This window comes from Branchiostoma lanceolatum, chromosome 12 (genome assembly GCF_035083965.1).
Source record: "Branchiostoma lanceolatum isolate klBraLanc5 chromosome 12, klBraLanc5.hap2, whole genome shotgun sequence".
Classification (NCBI taxonomy): Eukaryota; Metazoa; Chordata; class Leptocardii; order Amphioxiformes; family Branchiostomatidae; genus Branchiostoma; species Branchiostoma lanceolatum.
Genome location: NC_089733.1, coordinates 18340127 through 18367275, shown reverse-complemented (window position 1 = coordinate 18367275; position 27149 = coordinate 18340127). Strand labels below are relative to the sequence as shown.

Genomic DNA, 27149 nt, shown 5'->3' with positions numbered 1-27149 from the left:
TGTTCATTGTACTTGTCAAACAGATGAGGGAAGTGAGTTCTTAACATTCTCCGCGCTTCCTAACTCCAAATGTACGTTTGGTGCCAAATGGCTTAAGCTTGGGTCACATTTCCACAGGTGCCCGTAGGGGGTGTAGCCCCGGCCAGGACACCATGGAAGCCACACATTTGTCCCGTGTTCTTACGATTAGCTCACGGCGTCTATTTGTTACCTGGGCCCGGGTTGATTTTAACTACGAGTCAAAAAAAAATCCCAGGGCCCGGTCGTGTCCCAAAATGGCCCTTTACAACAACAAAAAAACAGCCTGTAAACCATACCCGGAGGGATCCCCTTTTCCAAATGTGACCAGAATTAGCAGGGAGAGGGTAATGATCCCAGACACGCCTTCAGAAGTAACGCGTGTACTATACTTAAGAAGTGGTCACCTGGCCTTCTTGAGAGGTTGTGTGACTACTGTGTCGTCAAGACGAGGGTTGTTGCGAGGTCCCGCCGCTGTTAGGAGCTGTAGTGAAGTGATGGTCCCGTGTAGTGTGTTGTATACCAGTAGAGTGTTGAGCAGCTCTAGTGAAGTGACGTGCCGCTGTAGTGAGTTGTACAGAGCTCTAGTGAAGTGACGTCCAGCTGTAGTGAGTTGTGTACTTGTAGAGAGTTGTACGGGGCTCTACTGAAGTGATGCGCCGAGCAGTGAGCTGTGTACTTTAGGAGTTGTTGTAGTGTGTTACGTACCGGTAGTGTGTTGTTAAGAGCAGCTCTAGTGCCCGTGTAGTGCGTTGTTGTAGTGAGTTGTTAAGGCTCTGCTGAAGTGATGCGCCGTGCAGTGCGCTGTGTACAGGTAGTGAGTTGTTAAGGCTCTAGTGAAGTGTTGTGCCGCTGTAGTGAGTTGTTAAGGCTCTGCTGAAGTGATGCGCCGTGCAGCGCGCTGTGTACTTTAGGAGTGATCACCTGAGGGGCGGAGGGAATTGGCGGATCCGGAGTAATCGGCGCGAGTTGCTCTTTTATGCCCCCGGAATGGAGCGGGGAAGCTGTCAGCGATATTACTCTTTAAGGGCGAAAAGACCGGAAAATCAGGCCTGCCTGCCGCCGATTTATTTCCGCCGGGGTAATCGCCGTCCCGCGTCTCGGGGCGCGTCTTTATGGTGTCTAATCCGTGCTGCAGGCGCGGGGTTCTCCGCGTGGGGAGGGGGGCGGCTGTCACGCCGAACCGTTATGAACGTTCCCGCTTTAATAAGTGCGGCGGGCGCGGCCGAATATTACGCTTTTCAATTTTTGAAGGGGTCAGAAGCGCAGCGACCTGTTTCTGTTGTGATTAATCGGTCTTCACTCTAAAGGCAGCGCGCTGATTAAGTCGGAGTGCGCCGTTCCGAACGCCTCGGAACTTTCCTCCGGAGAAACCGGCACGCGCACCGCGCTCTTTCCACGAGACGACCGGGATAGAGGGAAGGAGGGATGGAGAAATGAAGGACGACAGGGCGGGTAATGAGGGCTGATAAATCGGCGGGTAAATCGGCGAGCGTGTCGCGGGAACCGGCGGGGAGACGTGATTAGTTTCTCGGCACAGGCGGCCCCGCGCGCCCGACCGGCCATCGGCAATCGATCGGCGTGTAATTATGGGACATCAATTATTGCACGGTTATTAAAACACAATCAATTAACCCGACCTCGCCGCGCGCCGCGCCCGGGTCGGAACGGCGTGATTATCACGCGTTATGGATGGGATGGGAGTTGTTACTGCGCTGATTTAGGGGGATTGAAACAATGTAGCCTTTTTAACGGTGTTAGTACGGGGGGATTGAAACAATGTTGCCTTTTTAACGGTGTCAGTACGGGGGGATTGAAACAATGTTGCCTTTTTAACGGTGTCACTACGGGGGGATTGAAACAGTGGCGCTGTTACTACGCTGACTCGTTTTAAGTTAGAAACAATGTTGACCTTTAATGTTGGGGGGTTGTTACTACGCTGACTCGTCTTAAGTTGGAATAATAGAAACAATGTAGCCTTTCTAACCGTGTTAGTAGGGGGGGGGGGGGGGGTAGAAACAATCCGAGAGATTCTTCATTTTTCCCAAGAAAGTTATGTTTTCTAGTGCGTGTGTCTGTGAACACCATCACTCAAGAATGCCTGGCAGTTAGTATGTGGGTAGGTCTTGATGAGACCTCGAGATGATTAGATTGTGGGTCCCCTAGCGGCTTGTTACGATGCTGCAGTGGAAGTTCTTGTTTTGATATCTCGTGTTCTGGACATTGTGGTCGTGATTTTTGAGTGGTAGATACCTCTTTGGAGGGAGAGTAAGTTGTGAAGGTTTGGGCCCCCTAGTTCATTCGTTGATGTAGGTTAGACATTAAGGTATTAAGATACGCCAAAAAATAGTTACTCAAGCAACTGGATAAAATTTTGAAAGAGTCAGGCGTTTCAGACGGCATCTTTTTGAATATTTTTTTCTGACGAAACTGACGAAAGACAGCGGATGCTGTCTGAAACGCCTGACTGTTTCATAATTCTATCAACTTGCTTGAGTGACTATTTTTGGCGTATCCCCTAGTTCATTCATTCATATTTTCGTTTGTTGGTTGGTTGGTTGGTTCGTTCTCCCTTCCTCCGGAGCCCCAGATCTGTCCCCCCTGATTACCCGCCCCGATGAAACACGGAGACGCGGCCCCGCGGTAAATTGATGCGTGCCGGCCATGATGGATGACGCGTCAATCGGGCTGTTGGAGCAGCAGTGGAGCAAGCAGACCCTTACTCTCCAAGCAGAGGTCGGGTTGTTGGAGCAAGCAGACCCTTACTCTCCAAGCAGACGTCGGGTTGTTGGAGCAAGCAGACCCTTACTCTCCAAGCAGAGGTCGGGTTGTTGGAGCAAGCAGACCCTTACTCTCCAAGCAGAGGTCGGGTTGGTGGACAAAGCAGACCCTTACTCTCCAAGCAGAGGTCGGGTTGTTGGAGCAAGCAGACCCTTACTCTCCAAGCAGAGGTCGGGTTGTTGGAGCAAGCAGACCCTTACTCTCCAAGCAGAGGTCGGGTTGTTGGAGCAAGCAGACCCTTACTCTCCAAGCAGAGGTCGGGTTGTTGGAGCAAGCAGACCCTTACTCTCCAAGCAGAGGTCGGGTTGTTGGAGCAAGCAGACCCTTACTCTCCAAGCAGAGGTCGGGTTGTTGGAGCAAGCAGACCCTTACTCTCCAAGCAGAGGTCGGGTTGTTGGAGCAAGCAGACCCTTACTCTCCAAGCAGAGGTCGGGTTGTTGGAGCAAGCAGACCCTTACTCTCCAAGCAGAGGTCGGGTTGTTGGAGCAAGCAGACCCTTACTCTCCAAGCAGACGTCGGGTTTTTGGAGCAAGCAGACCCTTACTCTCCAAGCAGACGTCGGGTTGTTGGAGCAAGCAGACCCTTACTCTCCAAGCAGAGGTCGGGTTGTTGGAGAAAGCAGACCCTTACTCTCCAAGCAGAGGTCGGGTTGTTGGAGCAAGCAGACCCTTACTCTCCAAGCAGAGGTTAGGCTCCGGCTTGCCCTTTTAAGCGTTTCAATTGGGATGTCTGGGCCAAACAGACAAAAAGGAAACTTGACAAAATAGAAAGCCCAAGAAAACGCTTAAAAAGACGTCCGAAACAATTTCAAGCCGAAGCCTAACATCTGCTTGGAGAGTAGGTTGGAGAGGGGAGAAGAAAAAAGAGATATGGTTAGTTTTTCATATATAAATGCGGCATTTTGTTTTGTCTTTCAAGTGTTCTTTTTTCAACACTTTTTTGTGTTCTGTTCTTCTTGTAGTTGTACTAAGTAACTAGAAAGACCAACACATAACAGAATGCAACTTCTTCTTCTAGTAGAGCGTTTGCGGTTCGCGTCTTTAGCCAAGCACACCAGGTCACCCTTACTCCTTTCGATAAGTGTGTTGGGTTCTTTTACATGCAGAAGTTTGACACTTGAGGCCTGAAACTCCCTCATATACGGTTCAACGGCTTAACGTCATCACCAGATATCTGCTTGGGGGTTAAATTTGGGAACCGGTGGAGGGTGGGGAAGGATGCAATGTATACTATAGCAGGAAAATAAATTGCAATAAAAAACATGGCAAAAGTATTACGAATGATATTATTTCTCTATGAATATAAATAGCACAACTGTACAGGTTTATGTCTTACATTTGCACTTGAGACAATGTCTTAACCATTTATGCTACTTAACTGGAGCAAGACACACTGTGGCTTAACATAAGATATGGTACAACATCCTTAAAGTGCAGCATTGAATATCATTTACAATTATACATCTTGAAAAGTAGCAGCTGTTGGTGGTATGTACATCATTGAAAAATGTGACTTATACACATGAAAGCAACAAAATTATTTCTAAGGGTTACAAAATTTGTACTGGTTGCAATCTTGAAGTTATTCCTATACTGTACAAATATCCATTTACAACGCAACTCTTGTGATTGTACAATATGGCTGTGAATGGGGGTTCTGCTTAATTTCATGCATAACTTGTTTCAGTCACCAGTTTCCCCCAACTTCCCCTTTCACACCCTCACTTTCCAACACCAGATTGCTACCTCCTGATTGGTTCTGCTCCAACCAATCACATGGCATCATGTCCTTTTCAGTGTTACCATACATTTTCCTAACAAAGCAGTTTTTTAAACTTTTTCTTCAAACCCGACTGCCAACTGGGGCTAACTTGACAAGTTAAAATGCAGAACCATCCTTATCATGGCTTTAGTTATTCTTTTTACATCTAATTACATACTTTTCTTTCCTGGTACCCCAAAGCACTAAAATCATGGCAGTGATGCTGATAGTGTTTTATATCATGTGTTTATCATATATACAATCATACATAGTTCTTATCTGTGCATCCTAATGTACAGGTTAACGCGGCACCCTAAACTGTCAATCTTGTTGTCTTGGTCTTCTTGTGCAAATTGCTTTTCTTAGAGCCGATCTGGAGACTTGAGGGGCCAGTTCATGTCTTGAGGAGTTTGTTTCTTCAAGAAGATGGTTCATGTCTAAAATAAGAGCGTCTTTGTCTTGAAGATGACAATTCATGCCTTGAATAGCACAATCCTTTCTTAAAGAAGATCCATGTCCTTGCCAAGATTAACGTCTTAAATAAGAGGGAAAAGGTAATCAAGACGAGGATTGGGTTTTCTTAATTTAGTCGAGTAATTTTTTTGACGTTGAGGTTTTATGCCTTGGAGAAGTGAGTTCATGACTTGAAGATTATGGCTCATTTCTTGAAGATGAGGGTTCATTTCTAGAAGGCAAGGGTTCATTTCTTGAAGATGAGGGATCATGTCTTAAAGATGGGGGTTTATGTCTTGAAGACGTGGGTTCATTTCTTGAGTTGTCTTGAGAAGGACATCCTGTGCACGCTGAAGGAGCTGATGGTGACGCCGAGGATCGCCAGGAGGAACGCCGACTGGTTCACAAACACGTCCGCTCTGTCGCGCTCCCCCGACCTTGGCAATGCCTGAAGGTCAAACACAAGTTTTACTATGTCAGCGGTTGGCGGGCACTGAAGCTGGGTTTTACTGATCACACATAAATCTATATACAGGTAAATCAATATAAACAACATATAAATCTTGAAACTTTTACAGTGATTTTACTTTCGCAGTTTAGGAATCACTACCGCAAGATAAAATCACTAAAAAAGGAGCCTTAAGAAACTTTTAGTACTTCTTTAAAGCTTGAACAGTTTTAAAACTCTTCAAGGTCACCAAAAGTTTGCACCGTTCTCACCTGTTGGAGGCGCTGGTACATGTGTCTGGTTATTCTGGCCACTACCATTCTTGTGTGGAGGGGTGGGCAGGCTCACCTGGAAAACACATAGTAACAACAACTGTCATAACCAGTCTTACATGACTACAGTCTGTAGATCAGTGCTGTCTCTAGGACCTGTCCTTCTGTCCCTGATTAGTAGTTTGTTGGATGGACAAAATCAACAACATGGGCTCCGAAACAATGAGTGGCACTGGGACGAATAAAAATCTAAAGCTGGGGACAGCCCTGCTGTAGATACACTATAACACATGGCTTTATTGCTCATCATGTGAGCAACAAACTTGGGCATTTAACGCCGCAAGAACCCAAACACTTCTTAACCAACAAGTCTGTGAACTGGTTTCATCTAAGATTCCTTTACTTGTCCTCTGAACAAACCAATAAGCAGAGAAACGAACCAACCAACCAACAAACAAACAAACCAAACTAACCAACCAATAAACAACAGCGGCAGTAAGATAACCTCCTTACCGAGTCAGTCAGTCTAAACTCCTTTTGCTGAGTCTGTAATACACCGGCTTCTGTTTCTGTGTACCCGGTATAACCACCCTTCGGTGTAACACACCAGTTTCTGTATCTGTGTAGCCGTTGTAACTGCCCTTCCATGTAACACACCAGCTTTGCAGGAACACGGCGCGGCAGCAGCTGGTTATATCATACCAAACGATCTGTCACAACTAATTCCTGCATATCCATCTGATTCGAAGTACATGTATAACAAAAGTGGCCTCTACAACACTTAACAAATCAGAGATGGCAGACTTCACCCCCTTACCCATACTGCTCTCTGACCCTTCCAGTCCCATGGTACATATTGCAGTATAAGGATATTTGTCAATGCTACATTTTGTATTGTTACCTTCGCCGAGAAGGTTATGCAGAGGGTAGCGTTTGTATGTTTGTAGTGGCACAGCATAACTCAAGAACGCCTTGATGGATTGTCTTGGTATTTGGTATGTTGGTAGGTCTTGATGAGACCTGAAAACGATTAGATTTTGGGCCCCCTAGCGGCTTCTTACGGTACTGCAGTGGAACTTCCTGTTTTGATATCTCGTGTTCTGGACATGCTATGGAACTGATATTTGAGTGGGAGATAGACCTTTGGACAGAGAGTAAGTGGTACGGGTTTGGCCGCCATAGCGGCTTTTTTGGAACTGCAGGAGCAGGTTTTGTGTCTGACTTTGAAAGGGAATAACTCAAGAAGGGCTTGATGGATGGTAATGATTTTTGGTAAGTAGATAGCTTGAGTGATGATGTACATGATTAAATACTTCTTATGCAAATAAGTATCTAATTTGCATAATTAATGAGGAAAGTTTATACATCCGCCAAATTCCATGATAGGACTCTGAAACATGTGACATATGTAACTGAGGAAGAGAGAAATATTAATTGATATGAACTATGCAAATGAAGACCTCATTTGCATAATTAATGAGAAAATACTATAACAAGATGGCCATGATGGATGGTCATGATTTTTGGTATGTGGACAGCTTATGTGATGCTTAGTTTGATTGAACGATAATTATGCAAATCAGATTCTAATTTGCATAATTAATGAGGCAACTTTAAAAGTCCGCTTTGTTCCATGATATGACTATTCAAATTGTAACTGAGGAAGAGGGGATAGTTAATAGATAGAAAATATGCAAATGTGGGCCTAATTTGCATACTTAATGAGTAACTTGTATTATTCCACACTGGCAAATGACGGCAATTTCATACATCTAATCCTTTTTTTGTGGCATTGTGAACTTATGTTAATGTGAACATCGTTGAATCATATTATGTTAATAAGGGCCTCATTTGCATAATTGATGATAAATATTAGCATAACCTTTTTCGTTAAGCTCAAAATTTGTCAAGCTCATACTATGGACATGTTATATTTTAAGATAATCAACTGGTCTGATTTATAATTGATGAGAAACACTCCTAATACGTCAGTCATAAAGGTTAAAATCATTTGGCGAAGGTATGAGGTCGTGGAACTCTAGTTGTATATTTGGAATCACAGACAGAAACACACACACACAGACAAAACAAAACTAGTACTTGACCTCCACATGATGGCAATCAGAGATGGCAGACTTCACCCCCTTCCCCATACTGCATTGCAACCCTTCCAGTCCCTATATTAAATGACATACAGTATATTCTCCCTTGCAGTAATAACAATAAGTTCCATCCTCTAGGACAGTTTGAGGAAATATCCTAACAGCAGAGCTGGGTCTGTACCAGATGACCCATCATCACCGTAACCTTGACGATACAGTAACCTTGACAACGTGGTAACCTTGGTGACAGGCCCAGCCAGGTTAGGTCTGATCCGGCAGTCCCATTGACGACCGGTTTAATCCCGTAATCTCCCGTCCGTGCCTCCTGTTAGTTTAGCGGTGAGTGATTGTGAGAACGTCGCCGCGAATGGTCCCGATGTCGGACATATACAGCCTGCCCCCGACCGGCACGCAATAAAATGTTAATCCGCGGTAATCAGGTTTCGCTAATCCCGGGGGGATTAAGGGATTAGACCATGTATGACTGTGGTTGGATGGGCGGGGAGGTTTGCAGACAGGTGTGGGGATTAGCAGGGGATCAACAGGATTACACAGTCTCGGGGTAATAAATCTTACTCGTATTCTTTCAGAGAATAAAAATTCCTCCGTACCAAAAGGCAGTCGAGAATCTGTTTTCCGACCTCCCTGATTAGCTGTTGTTTTGATGATGAGGGAATTTGTATATAAGGAAACAAATACATCAATTTTACTACTTCTCCCATAAGCAAGCCATGTACGTAGCAAAGCTACCGAAAAAGCATCTCACTTCTTTTTAAGCCATTACACTTCATGTTCTAATCAAGAGGAAGACGAGACGTCACCCTAGGAGCGCTTTGCTTCACAAGGGGGGAAGTATTGTTTTGGCTTTTTTGTCTGTGTTTCTCACTGTCTGCTTTTGTGTGTGTCTATGTGTACGCGTATGTATGTATCTGTGTGTGTATGCGTGTACGTGTGTCTGTGTGTGTGACTATATGTATGTGTATGTGAGTGTGTGTGTATGCGACTGTGTGTGTGTGTATGTGAGTGTGTGTGTGACTGTGTCTGTGAGTGTGTGACTATGTGTATGTGTATGTGTTTGTGTGTGTCTGTGTAACTATTTGTATTTGTATGTTAGTGTGTGTGTATGTTTGTCTGTGTGCAGCTATGCATGTTACTGATATTCCCAATATACACATTTGCATAAATGCAGCATTGCCGTACATCCTCAGTCAGTGCTGTTACACTCTATATTTTCTGTAGAAGACCTATTGTGTAATGAATGTCACATGTGAGAGGGCCCCGAATGAGAATATCTATGTACTGTAAATCACTTTAATATAGCGACAGGAAAATATAGCGGTTGGGGGAAAATTGAGTAGGTCATGTCACTTAATTTTAACGGTGGGTACAAACATTACTGTCTCAAATATTAGTGATCAAATATATTAGCGATGATGAAATTTCAGTGGTTGACTAGTGACCGTTAAATTAGCTAAAATTAAGTTACAGTTAACAAATCAAGAATTACAGTAGCGTGCCTAATTAATCTCCAGATATGGTAAACCATAACATTTTCCGATTAACTGTTTCTTTCCTCTACCTTCACATCTGCCTGGAGATGAAAGTGTGCCATGGTCTTGTTACTCTTGTATCAATATAAAGCCATTGTCACACTTGTGCATATATACAAGTCCGCAGGAGTTGCGTATTAACATCTTTTTGGTTTAGGTTATCTCAATGTTCCAAACTTACACACGATCTGCATTGGCACTTGTGTTCCACCACTGCCCCCTGGTGCCAGCTATACTAACTGCAGGTCTCAACCAGGACAGGCTTTTGTGATACACTGATGCCACCTAGTGACAAGATTTCAAACTGCAACAATTGTAAATTGCCTAAACAAAAAGGTTCAGGTGTTGGATAAGAATGGCATTAGATGTGGCCAGTGTAAATCTTGAGTTACCTGACACATACTTCCTACTTCCTATTGAACCCAGGTCCCAAAATATAGCTATCTTGTATGCATTTGTTGCTATACTTGTGATAAATACTCTCTTTTTTAGGTAAAACAGTCCTTGTCATGTATCATATGCATGTATGTATGTGCTAGTACAGGGTTGGACATGTTTAAAAAAAATTCACTTGCCCTATAACTAGCAAGAACATGAAAATATACTGGCCCAAATCAAATTTTTACTGTCCCAAATTAAGATGACATATGTCTATGCATTTTCACTTGCAGCAAGGAAATTGTTTATTTTTCCTTAAAAACCACAACAATTAAAAGCATGAAACAATGATCAAGACCAAGGAGTTAGAACAGCCGGCTATATGCTAAATTAAACTTTGTGTGGATGTCATGTAACATGACAAGAAGTATATCTTCTTCATTGGTACCCATGATAGTGCACAAACCTGTTTTCTGTGTCCCTTAGAATGTGAGGAATGCTGGAGGACCGATTTCTACCCTCATCTACACTTTTTTAGCACGCATATATATAGCCAAGCACACCGAGTCTCCCCTACTCTTCTTCAGAACACAATACTATTACTCAATAAAGATAAAAATTTGGTCTGCTGAATTGCAGTGTCCAAAAACAGTAAATTTTGAACTGTTCACAACTGTTTCATTTTCATGGTTTTCATGGTGATCTCAGCTCTACCAAGTTATTGGAGTATTGCACAATGTATTAACTGTAAGACGTGGTTTGCATGGGAGCTGTCAACACTTAACGTTAGTTCAGGAAGGCATTGACTACATTACATTTGGCAAGCTGGCCTAATGCTAAATTCAGGTGCCAATTTCACTATACATAAAATTAGCTGATAACACTCTTGTGTTACTTTAGGCAGTCCACTATGAACTATGTATTAAAATGGCCAATTACACTATGTAAAAGGGCATGCAGCCCCTTGTGTCTAATAGTTATATGCATATCTACAGTTTTTCTCTTACAGCTGCTAGAGTGGAGTGAGGTGTGATAGTGGAGCCAGCTGAATTCAGAGCTGCCATCATGGTCATACACTGTGTGTTCAGGAAAGGTTTTCCTAATTTTGACTAACTTCCCATCAACTAAAAGGAATGAAACTTTGTTAGGTATTGATATAGCTGCAAGATTGCAAGTCTACTGTGCATATATGTAGGTAGGTAAAGCATCATCCTCAATTGAGGTGAGGCATGATGTTTTTCAAGTAGTGGTAGTGCAATGCGGCTTCGCTACGGCTCCTGTTTTTGGCCAAGCAAATGGAGTTACCCCTACTCTTTTTGATAAATGTGTTGGGTTCTTTTACATGCAGAGGTTTGACGCTTGAGGCTTATGCACAGGGCCACCGACTTTACGTCACCATCCAAAATGACGAATGCAATCCCTTACAACATGCAAGAGCTGGAGTCGACCCTAGGATCGAACTTGAGCCCCAGGACTGTGGAATTGCAACAAACACACATATACGTACAGACACATACAAACAGACACACTCACGCACACACATATACTTTCACAAACACACACACACTTTCACACACACACACACACACATGGACACACACACACACATACACACGGACACACATACACACACACACATATGGACATGCAGACAATCAAAGAACAAAACTTAACTCCCTTGGTGTGCAGTAAATGAAGAAAGGCTTGGACTGCATTGTTTGTAAGATAACACTTGTAAATAGGCATCATTATTCTAACGTTATTCACGACTTTACCAAACGTCACACAAAATCTTCAACCTAAAACAGTATCAGTGACAGAGGCAAGAACATATGACAGCAGACTCATCTTACTCAATGTATACTTTAGCTACACTTTCAGCTGGTTTCAGACAGGCAAAACCTAACTTTTTTGGGGGAGGGCGCACCGGTACAACATGCTCGAACGTTCTACCAGGAAGAGCACAAATTGTGATCCACAAACTCACACAAACAGTAGGCTGACCAACCTTGTAATGTGTAGAGTCGTCAGACGTCCTGTTTTCACAGTTCTCGGCGATGTTTTCTGTATTTAGATGGCTGCACCGGTAGACAATGCTGTCCCCTGACCCAAATTCACTTGCGAAACGTGTTTACACACATGTTGACCCACAGGGGTACGTTTTTCATATGATTCTTTTTAGAATTCAATTTCATAACATAATAAATCATCAATATAACTAATAGATAAAATACTACTTTATATTGAAATATCTATACCCGCTATATTGGTTGAAAATGCTGTAATATTTCATTACGTAAAAATATATTTTTACAGTACTCCCCGTTTGCAAATGGTTTCACCTAATGTGCATATGCAAATCGCCGGCGTGGCACATGCAGGCGGCGGTGGCGGGTCGGTGACCTGGTTATGGGCAGGGTCAATGACCTCTCCTTGCGCAGAATGTGGGCAACAACATCCGAAAACAGCACTGCGTGCACTGGCCGCGTCTAACCTTCGCTTCTCGTGCACCCAGAGCGCCTTGCACTGGGTTGGCAGGCAGATGTTATTCTGGTGCAGAAGGGAACATTTTAGCTTTCATTTCGAACAGGGAGGGTACGTGGGGTATCAGTTTATGATTCGTTTATGGTTTAAAGCACAATTTGAATCATGATTGATACAGTTGGCCAACGAGAAAGCGGTATACGGTATGCATATGGCAGAAACAACAATAATTCTCATTACCAACAGACACTAATACAAGGGGGGAATAGAAGCAACGTACGTTCTGTTTGAATTTTCCGTAGATTTGTTTATGTCTTTTTATCAACATATGATCTCCATGCCTGACGTTGCAGACTGAATTGGCGGCTTTGGCTGTTGATACAAACAATGATAATATCTTAGCAAATAAGGAATATGTGTTTGATATAATAAAAAAAAAAGAAGAAAGAAGTCTTCTGCATCCTCTCCGCATTCCAAAATGGTGTATTCGTCACAGAGCCCCCGTATCACCCGCCTGACATTACATTGATAGCTGCGCAGCTGGCGTAGAAACTTTGGTGTGAGACTACAGCTGGAAAACAAACATGGCGGCCGAGCAAAGCAGGAAGGGGGAGGGTGAGACTATTTTCTGTCCTGGTTGACTTTTGGGAGGAAAACTAGAGTTTGGTTTAGAGTCTGTAGGAATTACAACATAAGAAAATGTCTTTGCAGCCGTAACAGATGGTCTAGTGGCCAGGAGTTGGGCTTGTTGTTAACTTTGATACCAACTTCAACATGCTGACGTGTCTATAACTTGTCTTGTCTTGTCTTGCCGTTATATAGCGCTCTCACCAAGACTCCGGTCGGTTTACAGTTTGATGTGATATTTATTCAGTTTACTGCTGTCGATAACATACAAGGAATATAATACTAACTAAACGTAACATAAGATACGGATACCTGTAGAGAAGTTGGTGATGGGGTGATGCTAATTAATCTAAACCGGAAGTAAGCCGGAAACTACGACGGGATAATGATGTTCTGTTCTGACTCTCTTTAATTTCTGGCTACGTACCGCTAACTTTTATACAATATTCTGGAGGCGGTGTAGATGGGAGGGGGTGGAAGAGGGTGGGTTGGAAGTGGGTAGGGTCCAAGCATCTAGACTAGGAACTAGGGAGGGTTTGGAGCAATTTGGACCAGGAACTAGGGAGGGGTTGAGCAATTTCTGGATTAGACTAGGATAGGGACAAAACCAGAAAAATGAATATCAATCTTAAGTATCACTCCCTCCCCTCAACAGGACAGAGATGGAACATTCCTGAACATTCTCCTGCAGGAATTTGTCCTGAACATCCTGGGCAGGAGATGGACTGCATTGAACACCCTGGGAACAAGAAAGGCTGTACTGAATATTCCAGGAACGAGATGGCCTGTTCTGGATATCCTGGGGATGAGGCAGACAATTTTGAACACCCTGGGAAGGAGAGTGACAGCAGGAAGACCCAGACAACAGACATGGGCCTGCAGCAGGAAACGTGTGATGTGAACTTTCCCCAACCTGACAACAAATCAACCTTAAAGGTACAGAAGAGCAAAGGCAAGATAAGAAGGCATGTGGTTAAAAACACTGGTGAGAAACCCTACAAGTGTGGCGAGTGTGGGTACAGGACAGTTAAGAGGGCTGACTTAGCTAAACATATGAGAACCCATACAGGTGAGAAACCCTACAAGTGTGGGGAATGTGGGTACCGGGCAGCAAACAATGGCCACCTATCCGAGCATATGAGGACCCACACAGGAGAAAAACCTTACAAATGTGACCATTGTGACTATTCCGCTGCACGGAAATACACATTAGATTTACACTGTACAAAACACACAGGTGAGAAACCATATGCGTGTGGCGAGTGTGGGTACAGGACAGCAAAAAAGTCTCATCTTTCCGAGCATATAAAAAAACATACAGGAGAAAAACCCTACAAGTGTGACCAGTGTGACTATTCTGCAGCAGGGAAATCCGGTTTGGTCAAGCATGTCAGAAAGCACACTGGTGAGAAACCCTACATGTGTGGGGAGTGTGGGTACAGGACGGCTAAAAAGGACCACTTATCCAAACATTTGAATACCCACACAGGAGAAAAACCCTTCAAGTGTGACCAGTGCGACTATTCTTCTGCACAGAAAAGTCACTTGGACAGGCATATAGGAGCAAAACACACTGGTCATAAACCTTTTATATGTGGGGAGTGTGGGTACAGGGCCGCTCTCAAGCAGCACCTATCCCAACATCTGAAAATCCATACAGGAGAAAGGCCTTTCAAATGTGACCAGTGTGACTATTCTGTTGCACAGAAATGTCATTTAGACAGGCATATAGCATCAAAACACAATGGCGAGAAGCCCTTCATATGTGAGGAGTGTGGATACAGGACAGTTCAAAAGTTTACCTTAACTGCACATATGAGAACCCATACAGGAGAAAAACCCTTCAAGTGTGACCAGTGTAACTATTCTGCAGCAGAGAAATCCACTTTGGCCAAACATAGAAGAAAGCACAGTGGTGAAAAACCTTACATATGTGGGGAGTGTGGGTTCAGGACATCTCTAAAGCACCACTTGTCCCAACATATGAGAACTCATACAGGGGGAAAACCCTTCAAATGTGACCAGTGTGACTATTCTGCAGCAAAGAAAGGTCAGTTGGGCAGGCATGTAGCAGCAAAACACACTGGTGTGAAGCCCTAGAGGTGTGGGGAATGTGGACATCTCAGAAGTCTTCCTTATGCCAACATATAAGAACCCATACAGGAGAAAAAGCCTACATGTATGACCAGTGCGACTATTCTGCAGCACTGAAATCTACTTTGGTCAGACATATTAAGAGAGCACACAGGTGAGAAACCCTACGTATGTGGGAAGTGTGGGTACAGAGTAGCTAGAAAGTCCTACTTATCCCAGCATATGAGATCCCATACAGGAGATAAACCCTCTTAATGCACAAACATTTCTTTGTTTCATTTGAAAGAAAGAAATGAATGTTTCGGAAATGTGTGTTCCTCTCATAATGGCACTGGAACCTGGATACTTAAGTAGCATATTTGCTTTCTATCCTCGGTGTTAGTAGCAGCTGAAACTGCAGCATCGAAGTGTAGTCCATTTTTTGACGATGGTTTCCCTGCACTGTAATACTATACCTACGCTACTCTTTAGTAGAAACTAACTAAATAACTAATTGAAAAGTAACTGATATCAATTTTGTAAGAATGTCAGTGGCATGTGTTCACGATTAATAAATCATCATCAATTCCAAGTATTATCAATTTGTCCTGGGTGGATATATTCTTAAAGAGGAAGGTCGCAAAGCTTTCTTTTCCTTATGTTCTCTTAGCGAATACTCCCCCCCCCCCATCGTGTCTGTATGTGTGCGTGTGAGTGTGTGTGTGTATGTGCGTGTGTCTGTGTACGAGTGTTAGCCTGGTGGGGGCTACACCGCTACCGTTTTTTTACAATGTGCTTTTTTTGGGTACTTTTTGTATTGAGAAATATCAATGAACCATGTATAATGTTACTGTTTGCAACCAAATCTATCAATTTTCAGCGTTTACAGGCCAGTTTGTTTATTTGAAACAGCTTTGTTCAAAGTTGTTTTAATCAAAGTTGACGAGAGGACATTAAACACACGTGACACTTCGGTATGAAGTTTATTGAACAACATGTTGCCATTTTATGTTGAAACCACAAAAGTACAGGCTACGATAAGTTGCCTAAATGGTTTATACGTCACAAGTATCTTTCATATAATGTATCAATCTCACCATAAGATTACAAGTCTACTGTCGCCTACACCATGATTCGTTTTGCACCTATCATTTTTTCCAGTGAAATAAGAAACAAGTAAACAACCAGGAAGAATGAACCTGCGAGCTTTTGTCAATGTTAATCCAAAAAGTCTTGCCCTCGGGCCTGCGGTGAATGAAAACCACCCAAACTTAACAAAATCTCTAAAATCTTTCCCGTCATTAGTAAATTTGAGGACACAATAATTACCCTGTAACACAACACTAATAACGTATGTGGAATGAGAACTGTCCAAACTTTCCGAAAACATCAAAATCTCTAAAATCTTTCCATTCACTAGTAAATACTGTATAAGGACACAATAACCCCTGCTGACACAACACTATAATGAATACTAGTACAAGTGTTCTAAAATCCCTCCAAAATCTCTCCATTCATTGATATACTTAAGAATACAATTACCTGTTAGTTAAAACAAGACTATTAGTCTGGTTAGAGACTACAGCAGAGACGAGCGTACGAGCTGAGTCCAAAGTTACGTCCCATTACCTTTAACATTTTGTTTGCTCTTCTTTGACATTTCTGCACCGAATAGTGATTATTTGAGATGCTTGTGATACCTCTGAATACCCTTTAACACTTGAGCAAAGATTTATTGAAAAGTAAATGACCGATGATCTGAACTCAAAATGGTGGCGATGACGTCACAGGAATTCACCCTATTGCGTCATGGTGACGTACTTGAATGTGAATTATACCAGTTTTATTTTTGTCATTTTTGCTAAATAAATGGATACAACGGTCGATAAAAGTCGCAAAAAGTTGTCCTACTGTCGGAGTAGGCTGGTGTTATGTTGGAAGGATTTCAGGCACGGCCTGAAAAAAAAATAAAGAAAAAAACGAGGTTACTTCATTCATCCAGTATCCGTAAATTCATTGATAAAAATACGAGGAGAAGGAAAAAAAAGTTTAACCATCTTTCCGTTCTTCTAAGCTCTGAAATGTTGTGGCCATATTATGCTGAACGCTACTCGATTTTGTAGCAAAGCGTATGTTTTCGTATTCGTCCATATTTTCATGAACTTCTTACTTTATGTACCGATTGGTCACAGGTAGTGTATTGCTCTGAATTATCATGATGCTGTGATTTTAACTTAATTTTATTCTTCGTTGTAAAAATTGGTGGTGGTGAATAAAGTTGTGGAAAAAAAGGATGCAGTCAATTTAATGAGGTTAAGCACGTAAATAACGTTCGATATATAGATGCTCACATGAAAGTTCATCTGTAACAGTTAACGTTATTGGCATCATGAACGCACGTTTTCTTTTGGTTCTTCGTGCGTTTTTTATAACATCCGAATGCTTTTGCAAAGTGCTTCGTGTGTTTTTCATTGCATTCGTGCGAATGCGTTGGCACCTTTGGTATCCATCTAGAAGAGTGACATAGTTACCCTGTTTCTCCTTCAACATGCCCTCCAACTGTTTTATCTGTTCTTCCGCCCGTTCATTTTCCATGGAAATCTGGAAATTTAAACCATAAAACAGGATGAAATAGGAAAAACCCGTATATCGAATTTCATCGATAAAAAACGAATCTTTTTGCGCTTTGTGTGATTTGTTGTTTTGCATGGTACTCCCTTTGTAAAGTCAGGGCTAACTCAAATTCAATCTAGGACGCAGCGAGGTCGCCAAAGCGTCGTGGGTCCAGTGAGAGGGGAAAATCTCAGGATTCTTTATCACTATGGCAATCCATCCAATAGGAGCTCAGGATTCTTTATCACTATGGCAATCCGTCCAATAGGAGCTCAGGATTCTTTATCACTATGGCAATCCATCCAATAGGAACTCAGGATTCTTTATCACTATGGCAATCCATCCAATAGGAGCTCAGGATTCTTTATCACTATGTCAATCCATCCAATAGGAGCTCAGGATTCTTTATCACTATGGCAATCCATCCAATAGGACCTCAGGGCTCTCTGTCACCATGGAAACCAGGCTACACACATCAGTACATAGGCACAAATCACCAGGATTGGGATGTTACCAATTCTCCTGACTTAGAGGTGTTGGCTCTACTCTTTTTCGAAAGGTGTGGTGGGTTCTTTAACATGCGTTGGGTGTGGCTCTCCCCAAGCACGGGACCTCCATTCAACGCCATAAGCCTCCATGAGAGCTTGTGCCCATGCGTCTAGATCTCTAACTCAAGAGAACCATTCCCTTTCATAGAGTCGCCAATAGAAGCTAATGATTTTTGATCACTGTATCAATCCATCCAATAGGACCTCAGTGTTCTCTGTCACTATGGAAACCAAACTGTTTGCTATGACCCGTGTAGGGGCCTGACTAGTGGGAGGGCTTCTCGAGTCGGGCTGCACTGAGTAAACAAAATGCTGAAAGTGCAAGTGAAAGTGAAAGCTCACCTCGTGCTCGCTTCTCTCCATGGATCTGATATGGGATGATCCATTTTCTAGCGTTGCTTCCAACACCTTGACCCGCCTGGGGAAGAAATGGTTCGTCATTTTCTCGGATAAAAAAGGAGTTTAAAACAATACTTTTTTAAAATCATTTTTAAGACAAGAGCTAGGGCAATGTGGCGCTGCACACAAATTGGTAACTTAACAGTGACATATACAAAGAACAAAACTGAGCAATAATGACAACAGTGATAACATGGAACATCTAGCGAGACTTGATTATTTATTCCTATTATTTAGTTCTGAAAATAATTCCTGTTAGAAAACGGGATAGCATTTAAAAGTTGGGATAACTCTTATTTGATGTTGTTATCCCATCAATTTACTATAAAATCCATTGAAAAAAACTCTTATTAGTGTATTGTTGGGATAGCACCTCCTTATCCCATCGATTCACTATAAGAGAAATCTCTTACTAGTGTATTGTTGGGATAGCACCCCTTATCCCATCGATTCACTATAAGAGAAATCTCTTACTAGTGTATTGTTGGGATAGCACCCCCGTATCCCATCGATTCACTATAAGAGAAATCTCTTACTAGTGTATTGTTGGGATAGCACCCCCTTATCCCATCGATTCACTATAAGAGACATCTAAATAACTCTTACTAGTGTATTGTTGGGATAGCACCCCCTTATCCCATCGATTCACTATAAGAGAAATCTCTTACTAGTGTATTGTTGGGATAGCACCCCCTTATCCCATCGATTCACTATAAGAGACATCTAAATAACTCTTACTAGTGTATTGTTGGGATAGCACTCCCTTATCCCATCGATTCACTATAAGAGACATCTAAACAACTCTTACTAGTGTATTGTTGGGATAGCACCCCCTTATCCCATCGATTCACTATAAGAGACATCTAAATAGCTCTTACTAGTGTATTGTTGGGATAGCACCCCCTTATCCCATCGATTCACTATAAGAGAAATCTCTTACTAGTGTATTGTTGGGAGAGCACCCCCTTATCCCATCGATTCACTATAAGAGAAATCTCTTACTAGTGTATTGTTGGGATAGCACCCCCTTATCCCATCGATTCACTATAAGAGAAATCTCTTACTAGTGTATTGTTGGGATAGCACCCCCTTATCCCATCAATTCACTATAAGAGACATCTAAATAACTCTTACTAGTATTGTTGGGATAGCACCCTCTTATCCGTCTTGATTTTTTGGTGGCACATAGCTTGTTATATAATAAAGGAGTGGTGTAGGTTTGGGCCCCCTAGCAGCTTCCTCTGGAACTGCAGGGGAGTTTTATCAACAGATACCAATTATACAAATAACTTCCTTATTTGCTTTGTTTGTTATTAAACCAGTTCCCCCATTCTATATCCCTCAATGGTATGACCCCCACCTGTCGGGCCCAGGAGAAGTGACCCACGTTCGCTATAAATAGCTACTAACAGATGTGCCACAAAAAATTAATATGCACTGTACCAAGGTCACATACCAGGGGGCCCCAAATCGACCTTGAATGTCGGCTTCAACACCCGCCCACATACCAAATATCATTGTAATCCATCAAGAAGCTCTTGATTTACTAGTAAGAGTTATTTAGATGTCTCTTATAGTGAATCGATGGGATAAGGGGGTGCTATTCCAACAATACACTAGTAAGAGTTGTTTAGATGTCTCTTATAGTGAATTGATGGGATAAGGGGGTGCTATCCCAACAATACACTAGTAAGAGTTATTTAGATGTCTCTTATAGTGAATCGATGGGATAAGGGGGTGCTATCCCAACAATACACTGGTAAGAGATTTCTCTTATAGTGAATCGATGGGATAAGGGGGTGCTACCCCAACAATACACTAGTAAGAGTTATTTAGATGTCTCTTATAGTGAATCGATGGGATAAGGGGGTGCTATCCCAACAATACTAGTAAGAGTTATTTAGATGTCTCTTATAGTGAATTGATGGGATAAGGGGGTGCTATCCCAACAAAACACTAGTAAGAGTTATTTAGATGTCTCTTATAGTGAATCGATGGGATAAGGGGGTGCTATCCCAACAATACACTAGTAAGAGATTTCTCTTATAGTGAATTGATGGGATAAGGGGGTGCTATCCCAACAATACACTAGTAAGAGTTATTTAGATGTCTCTTATAGTGAATTGATGGGATAAGGGGGTGCTCTCCCAACAATACACTAGTAAGAGTTATTTAGATGTCTCTTATAGTGAATCGATGGGATAAGGGGGTGCTATCCCAACAATACACTAGTAAGAGATTTCTCTTATAGTGAATCGATGGGATAAGGGAGTGCTATCCCAACAATACACTAGTAAGAGTTATTTAGATGTCTCTTATAGTGAATCGATGGGATAAGGGGGTGCTATCCCAACAATACACTAGTAAGAGATTTCTCTTATAGTGAATTGATGGGATAAGGGGGTGCTATCCCAACAATACACTAGTAAGAGTTATTTAGATGTCTCTTATAGTGAATTGATGGGATAAGGGGGTGCTATCCCAACAATACACTAGTAAGAGTTTCAAAAATTGTCTTTCTAGTGAAATAATGGGATACATTTGTGACAGACGTTATCACGTGTAAAAGTAGTTATCACGGTTTTCGATTGAAATACTTTTTTGGAATAAAAAGAAGGGATAAATAGCTTGAGCTATCTAGCGTTCTATCCCCCAGGATAAGTTGAAAAATCTTTTAAATCAAAAATTTTATTCATCAGCTGTGAATAAACTTTTCACTCTTATTTCAAGACGAATTTCAACAATACACAAATTTCTCCCTCACCGTCAAGATCAAATCAATACAAATAAAACAATCTTTAATCTTGGATAACGGTTCTTAATTCACAGCCAAGATATATATACACAATCAACAGCAGCCTGTCACCTTCCTCATGGCGGTGCTGCATTAATCCACACTGCAGCTAGGTGTCGCTGCTAACAATGCGCTTCCAAACGAAAAGTACGAATAATTATTGACAAATATACGAAAACAAATGAGAAAGGCGACAGACGGTCATCGAAACGTCAGCTGTTTATATTAGATAGATCCTGATTCTGAGTAAAAAAACATGGTTATCTTAGACCAGTGATTTCTAACCTGATAAGATTTATCTATTTATTTTGAAAATTAGTCACGAATGTTTCATCTTGAGTTCAAGCGCAGAATTCTGCTAATACTATTTATAATGTATGACGTCATACTTACCCCTCAAACGTCTCGGATTTTATTTTCGTCTTCTCCAAGTCTCGCTTCACCACCACGAGCCGCCTTTCGGCCTGGGGGGGGGGGGGGGCAAAGTTGGCAGAAAAAACACACACATTATTCAAGACTATAAAGTAACGCGCCGAGGTGGCGGGTAAGCCATGATAACAATTGTTAAAGTTACAGTAATAGGGCTAATCCTTTACATGTCGTGACAGAGGAGAAAGACTCTATGTACAGTATTAAAATTCCTCTAGATCATTTCGACGAGTACAGATAACTGTGGACTTAGCGCTGAACGCCACATCCTCATAACGGTGGCCTTTTCCAGTAACGTGCAAACGGGATTCGAACTCCCAACCTGCTGGTCCCTAGTCAGGGTCGCCAACATCAGGACTTTTAAGAAATCAAAGGCGATCAGAATATGACAAATGATAGGATTTACTAATATCCAGGCAGGTAGATCTATCGGTGACCAGGCATACCAGTGTTCAATAGGCCACCTTCTGATGCTGCCTTGCCCCCGATAGTTCTGCTTGGGAATAAAGGGTTTACCTCTCTCATCCTGGTGCCCACCTCTTCTTTCTCCCGTTTTGCTTCTTTGACCTCCTCTTCCAACCGCTGCACCTGCATCGAAACGTGCAAGGGAGATTAAAAAAGGTGAGACTGACCATTCTGAGTTCTGTATAACGCCGACGTATTTTATTTTGTGTATGTGTTACAATGGGCTATGTATATATCTGTATCTACATAGCCGGTATATCCACCCTTCGACGTAACACACCAGCTTCGCAGGCACGCGGCACGGTTGCAGCTCTTACATCACACCTACCGACCTGACGTTTCAAGTAGCATCCACTACTTTTCGTCAGTGACTGTGAGCAAGATTAACAGCAGGTTTTTAACCACGAACAATGAATTGATATGCAAATAAAGAGAAGACAATTTTAGATAGTCCAATAGGAAAACATTGTTGATCGTCTACATTGTTGTTAAAAAACAAAACAAAATCAAAAAAATCTCTGGCCCAATGTCTTTTGAAGTGGACACCGACCTAATCACAGAATAATGATATTCTCGTTAGTTCCTGCCTTTGGTGAAGTTGCACACGTCAATCTGAGCATTTATACAGTATAATCGCTGATGATGATGATGATGATGAAGATGATGACTTACCGTCTCATCGCCCGAAGTCTCAAGTTCCTCTAGCTCCCTCCTGGCCCTAATGAAAACAGAGACTTTGAATGTACATGATGTACATGATAGTACTACAGCAAGGATTATGCGAGTCTACGTTTATATTTTGAAATGATGATTTATGGCGAATTTTTGATCAAAAATAGCAATAAGAATTCGCCAAAAATCATCACTTCAAAATATAAACGTATTATTATCATGTACATTCTTGCAAAGTGATATTGATAAACATCGAAGTACAAGCCAAAGAGAGCCTTTTTTTTAAAATGGGCATGGCCTTATAACTCGTGATGACGTAATCATGACGTCATACCATTTTGCATAAATCATCATCTTGCTATAAGGTACTACCTGAAAAAAAAAACAAGGTTGAGGAAAGTTTATAAACTATAATAAAGTTTTTTTTTTCAATAACATCCCAAAACTCCTCAGCCACCCTTCAGTTGTACCTTAATGTTGTGAATCACATTAGGTAGTTCACAAAGAGTAGGTTAATGTTCCTCTTTTCCTTCGTGCACTACTGAAGGTTTGCTTCTCTGCATAAGTACACAATTGCATATAACAACAAACAGTTCGTTTATTAAATTTTTATATAATTTCATTCATCAAGCTATCTGAATGATATTACTACTTTTAACCATACATAAGATAATTATATATAAGATAAATACACATCAGATAATCATACACAAGACAACAGTAGGCCATGTATATGATAGCCACAGAAGATAACTACACACAATATAACACGATGATACATAACATAACATTTACTCAGGCTACTGGATAGGTTTTGAAAACGGCGGGGCGTTTCAGGTAGCATCCACACTCTTTCATCAGTGAGCTTTATAAAATGTGCAGTCCAACATGTATTTAAGAAAACATATTTATAAACGACGTGACGACAAATTTTAGACAGTTTCAACAGAAGTTTCTAATTCCTGAAAGTCTATCATTCATCTGGCCAAATCTCTGGTATTCGCACATTTCAGTGATGATCTTCTACCTACCCTTCGATGGTAGAAGTTCCTCCCTCTACTTCCTGCAACTTGGCAGCGAGGTTCTCATTCCTACTCTTGATATCCGCCAACTCTTTCCCCAGCAGTGTAATCCGTCTCTCGATGCTCATAACCTCAGACTCAGCCTGCAGGTAAAAATAGAGCCATAAATGTGAGATTTTACCACTAAAATTAACTTTTGTTGTCAATTTCGTAATGCTATAGCAAGATGGGGTCATTGGTCGTCCCCTGGAGAGAAGGAGAGAGAGAGAGGGAGAGAGAGAGAGAGAGAGAGAGAGAGAGAGAGAGAGAGAGAGAGAGAGAGAGAGAGAGGGGGAGAGAGAGATAGAGTGAGGGAGAGAGAGGGAGAGAGGGAGAGAGGGAGAGAGAGAGGGAGAGAGAGAGAGGGGGGGGAGAGAGAGAGAGAGAGAGAGAGAGGGAGAGGGAGATATGTGAAGGTAAACATTATGTACTTGCAAATGTTGCCTTTCCATTGTTGATTGATGAAAATATCTATGTTATGTTTTTATACCTTTTCCAGTCGCTGGCTGGCCTCTCTCTGACTTGAATTGGCGTCTGCTTTCCGGGCATCGGCTTCGTCAATCTGATTCGAAATCTCGGTCAACTTTGCCTTCAGCTTGCTGAGCTTTCCACCCTCCATTGTATCAAATTCGAATGACCTGAAATATGCGTGTATGAAGGTCAGGCGATGAGTTGGACGTAGGTTTGTTCTGTTACGTATACAACTTCATTTGTTCCTCTCCAGACGTTTCAACAGACGTGGCATCGTTTGGCGCAATCGGTAGGGTGTTTGATCTGTTTCGCCCAGAACCTAGGGGTTCCGGGTTCGAAACCACTGGTATGCTCCGATGTTGTGCCCTTGGGAAAGGCACTTAACACGAATTTCCTCACTCCACCCGGGTGTGAATAAGACCTCCATAAGACCTTTATCTAAATGAACCAAAATAATCCCCCCTGCGGCGTTTCTATTGTTCTGTAGTGACTTGTAATTATCGTGCGTCCAGCAGAATGTATCACCGGTAATGAGCAGCGGTTGGACCAGATCAGGGGAGTTCCAAAAACCTACAGCTACCTGCAGATCATCATAACGTCAAAAGTACACTTTATCCGGACGGCTTTTTGTCTCCAGTGAATATATTGATATCTGAGAAATTCTATAAAGAATTAACAGAATCTAATTTCAAATCCGCAAATTTCCATAATGTGTCTGGCGAATGGAAAAATGCCATGAAGCGCCAAAAATAATTACTCAAGCAACTGGATAAGAATTTGTTCTGTTGTCTGAGTCCTATCGTTAGTCACTGACGAAAGACAGTGGATGCTGTCTGAAACGTCTGACTGTTTCAAAATTTTACCTGGATGTCTAACTTTCATCAACGTAAATGCCATGACGGTTTAAGCATAAAGTTAACATTCTTTTAACTTGAGAAGATTTACCTACCATTTATCAAATCGTTTTCCAGACTACATTTTGTGTTCCAAAACCAGGTTACCACTTGGTTTGCAACCTGCAATTATGTGGATGACTGACCACAGGTGAAGGGATTGGAGCTGAAGTAGTTCAACTAGTTGTCTACTATGCGAAGGCAGAACTAGATCATTCGTGTACAAACAGCGACCCTTCAAACTGTTGAACCCAAACTGACGTGCCAGTGTACTCGTACTTGTAACTTGTCAGCACATATGACGTACGGATTAGTAAATTAGCCTTCTTTAAATATGAACCTGACAAGATTTTGCCGACATCAGCTATGAGGACAGACTACGCCGCCTCAAACTTCCAACCCTTGAACACTGCCGTAAGAGAGGTGACATGATACAGGTGTTCAAGTTCGTGAAAGGATTCGACCGTGTCAACCCAAGCCGCCTGTTCAACTTCAATGTTGACAGACGCACCAGAGGCCACCCATACAAGATGGTCAAACCTCAAGCTAAGAAGCCGGCCAGGTCGAACTGCTTCAGTGTCAGGTCTGTCAACTCATGGAACAGCCTCCCCGCGGATGTTGTAGCTGCCGAAACTGTGAACACCTTCAAGTCAAAACTGGACAACCACTGGAGGGGACTGGAGTACTCGCCCAGCCCAACATAAACTCTAATCACAAACTCTGAACTTTTAGCTTAAGACGCGGATCTTATAGGCAATATGCCTCCTATCCGAACACTATGTTATGTATGTTATGTTATGTATGTTATGTTATGCTATGTTATGTAAGAACATTCGTCTACCAACAGCGACCCTTCAAAACTATTGAATTCGACCCCCCCCCCCGCCCCCCCCCCCCCCTCGTGCCAGCGTCCTCAACCTGATGAGGTCAGGAAAACATGGGAGAAGTGTTGAATAATACCCAGCTACCTATCCCTTTCTCTGCCCGTAGTAGGCAGTATAAGCACAAATTATATTACATGCAGGATAGCCACTGAAACACATATAATAACTTACGTTTGTCTCGTTGGGAAAGATCGCAGTTGCTCTTGTGTGGCTCTTGCGGCGTTCTGTGGTCGCGCTCTGCACCTCCGGTATGTTTATATGATAAACCCAGTAATGCCTCATTTGACTATTATAATGTCCTACTTTAATATTGTAATGAGGTGTTGTCTGTGCAAACCTGGTAACAACACAATACAGGCGAACCACGTGGGTTTGCGTTCTCCAATTATGTGGATGAGTGATTGTAGATAAAGGGGCTGGATCTGAGGTAGGTCAACTAGTTGTCTACTGATGTCGAATACAGTCTATGTGTTGTGGGCGTGCCAAACCCAATTATCGGCCAATTCGGGTCCCAACATGTTAGCAATTAAAACTCTGAAGTCTGACTTATCCGAACATATAAGAACCCGTACACGAGAAGTATGACTACTATACAACACAGAAAACCACTTTGGACCAACAACTAACAAAACAGGTGCATAAACACCCAGGTCTGTTGAGAAGCGTTACATATGTGAAAAATGTTGATACAGGACAACTCGAAAGTCCAACTTAGCGCTAACATAACATAACATAACATAACATAACATAACATTTCATAACATAGCATAACATAACATAACATCGGATGAGAAGCATATGCCTAGGAGATTCGCATCTTAAGCTTAGAGTTCAGAGTTTGTGATGAGAGTTTATGTTGGGTTGAGTGTGTACTCCAGTCCCCTCCAGTGGTTGTCCAGTTTTGACTTGAAGGTGTTCACAGCTTCGGCAGCTACAACATCCGCAGGGAGGCTGTTCCATGAGTTGACAGACC

At 42.2% G+C, this 27149-nt stretch overlaps 2 protein-coding genes across 2 annotated transcripts; one reads left to right on the top strand and one right to left on the bottom strand.

Annotated features, from left to right (window-relative positions):
• Window positions 1-4347: 4347 nt before the first annotated feature.
• Window positions 4348-26460, bottom strand: LOC136446163 (tropomyosin-1-like). Its single transcript, XM_066444481.1, has 10 exons — window positions 26348-26460; window positions 24419-24566; window positions 23899-24032; window positions 22868-22913; window positions 22247-22318; window positions 21695-21765; window positions 18451-18526; window positions 17479-17548; window positions 5734-5809; window positions 4348-5461 (listed from the first exon to the last, which is right to left on the bottom strand). Exons 2-9 carry the CDS (start codon window positions 24545-24547, stop codon window positions 5775-5777), a joined length of 633 nt encoding a protein of 210 aa, XP_066300578.1. The 5' UTR covers window positions 24548-24566; window positions 26348-26460; the 3' UTR covers window positions 4348-5461; window positions 5734-5774.
• LOC136446373 (oocyte zinc finger protein XlCOF6-like) lies at window positions 12832-15542 on the top strand. Its single transcript, XM_066444717.1, has 2 exons — window positions 12832-12862; window positions 13530-15542. Exons 1-2 carry the CDS (start codon window positions 12832-12834, stop codon window positions 14972-14974), a joined length of 1476 nt encoding a protein of 491 aa, XP_066300814.1. The 3' UTR covers window positions 14975-15542.
• Window positions 26461-27149: the final 689 nt, after the last annotated feature.

Excerpts from the sequence above, each read along its gene's own strand:
- LOC136446373 (XM_066444717.1), top strand. The coding sequence starts at position 12,832 with ATGGCGGCCGAGCAAAGCAGGAAGGGGGAGG. Across the intron at positions 12,863-13,529 it reads GCAAAGCAGGAAGGGGGAGG|GACAGAGATGGAACATTCCT; the intron begins GTGAGACTATTT and ends TCCCCTCAACAG.
- LOC136446163 (XM_066444481.1), bottom strand. The coding sequence starts at position 24,547 with ATGGAGGGTGGAAAGCTCAGCAAGCTGAAGGCAAAGTTGACCGAGATT. Across the intron at positions 22,914-23,898 it reads GGAACTTCTACCATCGAAGG|GGCCAGGAGGGAGCTAGAGG; the intron begins GTAGGTAGAAGA and ends TGTTTTCATTAG. Across the intron at positions 18,527-21,694 it reads AAATCCGAGACGTTTGAGGG|GCGGGTCAAGGTGTTGGAAG; the intron begins GTAAGTATGACG and ends TTTCTTCCCCAG.